Below are 5,491 nucleotides of genomic sequence, written 5' to 3' on the forward strand. Positions count from 1 at the left end.
CACCGACATCACATATAGGAATTTGGCAGCAGAATGGGGGATTTTCCATGGTTGTGTCTCCTAAATCATCGTCGTTATACACATCTTGGTAGTCTCGAGTTGTAGAGGTTAATACAACGGACCACTTGGCATCCACCGGATCTTCAATATAATAAACTTGCTTTACTTGATCCATAGACACATATTTATCTCTCTTGTGGCCTTGTCGACTTAGATCGACAAGTGTGAACCCAAGATCATCCACCTTAATTCCCTTATCATTATCTGCCCAATTACATAAAAATAATGGGGCTTTGAATGCATGATAATCTAGCTCCCATATTTCTAAGATAACATCATAAAATGTCAAGTCACTTTCTACAGGGTTCAAATCTTTAGCGCTAGACACTTGGACAGTTTTAGCAACTAAAGACACTCCGCTGTTTTGAACAACCCTCACACCGTCTCGCTCTTTTGTAAAGTATCGGACCCCGTCTACTAGATAAGCTTCGTAAGTCAAAACTGAAAATGATGGTTTTCCGGCTATCCATCTTATTGTCTCTGAAACTCCTCCAGGATTCTCCTCCATTTTCCTACTAACCTACACATTTTCAGAAACAAAATACTTCTAAATTCCATATTACTACAGAGCAAATAAATTAGGCACAAATGAAACTATAAAAATACTAACTTTTTCTAGAAACCAATCGGCAAAAAGGCGATTGTGCTCTCTCAAGAGCCAATGAACACTTTTCTTTTTTTCTTGATGGATTCCCTCTAGATACTCCTTATGCATTCTAACAGAAATTATACAATCATTAACTAGCCAGTAAATATATAATTTATATATTAATTGAACAGCCACAAAATTAATAAATTCTTACAAAATATATGGTTGTACTTCAATGTTGTTTAGAAGAACATGTAAATGAGCTTCATCCCGCTCTTTTTCATCGATTGATTTCATTGTCACAACAGATAATGGACCACTTAACTTGCCTTCATCTTTACGAAGACCAGCAGTGGTGCAAGCTTGCTTGACAAACTCTTGGCAGAATTCTACTGATTCTTCTCCCAGATAGCATTCAGCTATACAGCCTTCGGGGTAATAACGGTTGCGTACGTAACTCTTCAACACCTTATTAAACCTCTCAAATGCATACATCCATCTATAAAATACCGGCCCACATAACCGTAATTCCCGAACTAAGTGCACTATGAGATGTATCATTATATCAAAAAATGATGCAGGAAAGATTTTTTCCAACTCACATAAAGTTACTATTACATCTGATTGCAATTTATCTAGTTTCGATACGTCTACAACTTTACTGCACAAAGCATTAAAAAAGAAACACAACCTAATTATGGTGACCCTGACTTTTTTTGGAAGTACCGCACGAATTGCAATAGGAAGCAGTTGTTGGAGTAAGATGTGGCAGTCGTGGGACTTCATCCCAAACATCTTTAATTCTTCCATGGAAACACAGTTTTTAATGTTTGACGCGTGTCCATAAGGAAGTTTCATGTGCATTAACGATGACAACATTTTCTTTTTTTCTGCCTTGGACAAATTAAAAATCGAAGGGGGTAAGTAGGTTTTTTTTTCTCCTTTTTGTGGAGCTAGATCAGCCCTAACCCCCATGTCAATCATGTCAAGACGAGAAGCTTCACTATCTTTAGACTTAGATTTCATATTTAGTAGTGTGCCGATCAAGCTATCACACACGTTCTTCTCGACGTGCATGACATCTAAACAATGACGGACATGGTGAAACTTCCAATATTCTAATTCGAAAAAACCGACTTTTTCTTCCATGGACAATCAACCTTCTTTGACTTCCTTACTTCCTTCCCAAACTGAAATTTAATTTTATCTTGTTGCAATAAAACCTCTTCTCCAGACAGAGGTTGACGTGCCTGCCCTAATTCTTGTTGTCCATTAAAAGCGGCCTTTTGCTTCCTATATGGATTATTCCTAGCCAAGTAACGCTGATGGCCTTGGTAACACATCTTCCTTCTATGGCTTAAATACTTGGAAACTGTATCATCAGCGCATACTGGACAACACATATAACCTTTATTAACGCATCCGGACAGATTTCCATATGCAGGAAAGTCATTTATTGTCCACAATAAAATTGCTTTTAAAGTGAAATATGACTTGGTGTATGCATCATAAACATTTGGTTCACCTTCTTCCCACAACTTCTTTAAATCATCGATTAAAGGCTGTAAATATACGTCAACGTCATTGCCAGGCTCATGTGGATCGGAAACTAAAATTGTTAGCATCATAAATTTCCTCTTCATACATAACCACGGAGGAAGATTATAAGTCACTAATACTATTGGCCAACAAGAGTATCTATTGGTTAGACCGTTAGTATGTGGGTTTATACCATCTGCAGACAACGCCAAACGAATATTTCGTGCATCATTACCGAAGGCAGGCCACCTATAGTCGATATTTCTCCAAGAAGGAGAGTCGGCTGGATGTCGCATCTTTCCGTCTTCTATTCGCTGCTTTGAGTGCCAGGTCATTAGTTTAGATGTAGAAGGAGATTTAAACATCCGTTTGAATCTCGGTATAATTGGAAAATACCACATTACTTTAGCAGGAACATTAATCCTTATTTTACCATCCTTTCCTAACTTCCAGCGAGATAAACGACACTTGGGACACTCGGAAGCATCAACGTTTACCCCCCGATACAGTATGCAATTGTTTGGACATGAGTGATATTTTATGTATTCTAGGCCCAAGTCGGATAAGGTTTTCTTGGCTTCATATGCATTAGGTGGCATCACATTGTCCTTAGGAAGGAGAGAGCCAACGGTAGACAGCAAATCGTTAAAGGCACTATCACTAATTCCGAACCTAGCTTTCCAATTGTGCAATTTTAGTATCGACTTCAACTTGGTACATTCACTACCCTCATACAAAGGTTGTTCAGCATCAGCCACAAATCTCCTAAACTGATATGACTCATTATTGTACTCACTCGAATTATATGCAACATCACAAACATTGACTGTTTCTGATGCAAGGCCAGGGGAAGGTATCGGTGCGCGGGCAGACGTAGGTGCAGGGGCAGGCGTAGATGCAGGGGTCGGAGCATTTTTATTAACTGATGACCTACTTGCAGACCCTTGTGTATGCCAAATCCAATCAAAGTACCCCAAACTAAAACCATTTTCATATAAATGTCCCCTGATAATCTTAACTGCAAATTTTTTGAAGTTAGCACATCTTTTACAGGGGCGGGGGATTCTTTTAGGATCACTAGCATTTTCCTCGGCAAATATCAAAAACTCTTCAACCCCGATTTCATAGTCAAGTGTGTCTCTATCTTTGAAAATCCAAGATTTGTCCATGCTATTCTCAAACTACCTGATTGTCAAATAACATATTAATTTACTATATACTATAGTACATTTACTACCTAGTATAATCAATATAAAATTCCTATATTCACTCATAAACCATGCTATTTACAACGACAAGCCCCAAACACAAATATATTTACAAACTACACAAACACAAATATATACAAGCACTTGTTATTACATGTAAATTCGTATTTTAACTTCACAGGGTCTATAAAACATAAAAAAATACAAAAATTTCTAAGAGGACAATTTGCAAACAGTTTTAGACAAATAACTACACATACAACTACACATGCAACAACTACACATTTCAATTTCACATGCATACATACAACTACACAAATGTATACATGCAGCCCAAACAAATATAAATAGATATGTAAAGAAGAATATACCTAACAAAGCAAGCTCCAAAATCCCAAAAAACTAACTCCGAAGCCCAAAATCCAACTTAACTCCAAGCTCCGAGCTTTAAGCTTTAACAAACCCTTAGCTCCAAGATTTAAGCTCCAACAAACTCTACTCCTCACCTTAAACTTCAATGAACACACTTCACTCCTTATTCTTCGAATCTGTCACAAAAATTGAAACAAATGAGAAAAAATAACATTTGAAAGTAAGAGATGAGTTGAAGAAATAGAGAGCTTTAATTGGAGATTGAAAGTCTAATCGAAAATTGAATACATTTGAGAGTTCTAGGTTTAGCTATGAGCAGTCGAGAGAAAGGGGGAATGAGGTGAGTGTTTTGTCTGAAAATGCAAAACCCATTTTGTTTTGTAATTTTTTGTTTTTGTTTTGATTTTGATTTATTTTTAATTTTATGTTATAATCTTATTATAGTGAATGAGTGATAGGCGGGAGGGGAAATATACTAAGGGGGGGAAAGGAAAATATTTGGCTAAGGGCGGGGAACAAAAGGGAGAAGCAGCGGGCTCTAATTTTTTAAAATTGAGCTTAGACATCGGTTTATATGTCAACCGATGTTAAAAGTGAATTGGACATCAATTTATATGTTAACTGATGTAACGTAGTTTTTAAAAGAACAACTTAGACATTGCTATACTGAAAAGCTGATGTAAACATACTAAAAAGACATCACTTATTTTTTATGTGATGTAAAAAACGTTTTTAACATCAGTGACTTTTCTGACTGATGTCTAATGTGCGATATCTAATGCTGATTTTCTAGTAGTGATCTTTGGAAAAGCTTTTCATTTGTAGAACCAAATATAATATCATCAACATTGATCTGAACTAGGACCATATCATCACCATGCTTCATGTAGAAGAGAGTCTTGTCAATAGTACTCTAATGAATCCATGCTTAATCAAAAACTTTGACAGTATGTCATACCAAGCTCTAGGTGCTTGTTTAAGTCCATAGAGAGCCTTGAGTAAGTTGAATACAAAATTTGGAAATTATGTATCTTCAAAGCCAGGTGGTTGTTGCACATAAACCTCTTCTTCCAACTCACCATAAAGGAATGCACTCTTCACATCCATTTGATATACCTTGAAATTTGAATGTTCGGCAAAAGCAAGAAAAATCCTTATTGCTTCAAGTCTTGCAACTGGAACAAAAGTTTCATCATAATCAATTTCTTCCTCCCGTGAGTAGCCTTTTGCAACCAACCTTGCTTTCCTTTCTTTGTTCCTTTGCTGAGTAGAAGCAACAAATTCCATCCTCATTTGCTGAGTCCAAGTATGCAACAAATAAGCTTCCTTTCCTTGCTCCTTTCAGAGAAACTTCACCAGTCTTTTTGCTGATAAAAATGCATTCTCCTTTGTCAAATGAGACCTTGAATCATTTGTCTGCAAATTGACTAACACTAAGGAGATTCACTTCAAGACCAACTACCAGTGCTACATCTTCAATGAAAATATTTCCAGAAATTAATTTGCCATATCCTACTGTAAAACTTTTGATGTTGTCTCCAAAAGTCACTAATGGGTCAGCCTTCTCCTCAAATTGTGATAGCAAGGCCATATCACCTATCATATGTATTAAGATTCCACTGTCTATGATCCATATGACTTTCTTTCATTTGCCCTGCACACAATGAGTTTAGGTATGTTTAGCTACCCAAGCAGTGTTGGGTACTTTTCTCTTGTAAACAGA

At 36.7% G+C, this 5,491-nt stretch overlaps 1 protein-coding gene across 1 annotated transcript; it reads right to left on the minus strand.

Moving 5' to 3' along the window:
• Window positions 1-1,767: 1,767 nt before the first annotated feature.
• LOC141686104 (uncharacterized) lies at window positions 1,768-3,357 on the minus strand. The gene has a single exon (XM_074491161.1). The coding sequence runs from the start codon at window positions 3,355-3,357 to the stop codon at window positions 1,768-1,770; it is 1,590 nt and encodes a 529-aa protein (XP_074347262.1).
• Window positions 3,358-5,491: the final 2,134 nt, after the last annotated feature.

This window comes from Apium graveolens, chromosome 9 (genome assembly GCF_009905375.1).
Source record: "Apium graveolens cultivar Ventura chromosome 9, ASM990537v1, whole genome shotgun sequence".
Classification (NCBI taxonomy): Eukaryota; Viridiplantae; Streptophyta; class Magnoliopsida; order Apiales; family Apiaceae; genus Apium; species Apium graveolens.

Coding starts and splice junctions, on each gene's coding strand:
- LOC141686104 (XM_074491161.1), bottom strand. CDS start 3,357: ATGGACAAATCTTGGATTTTCAAAGATAGAGACACACTTGACTATGAA.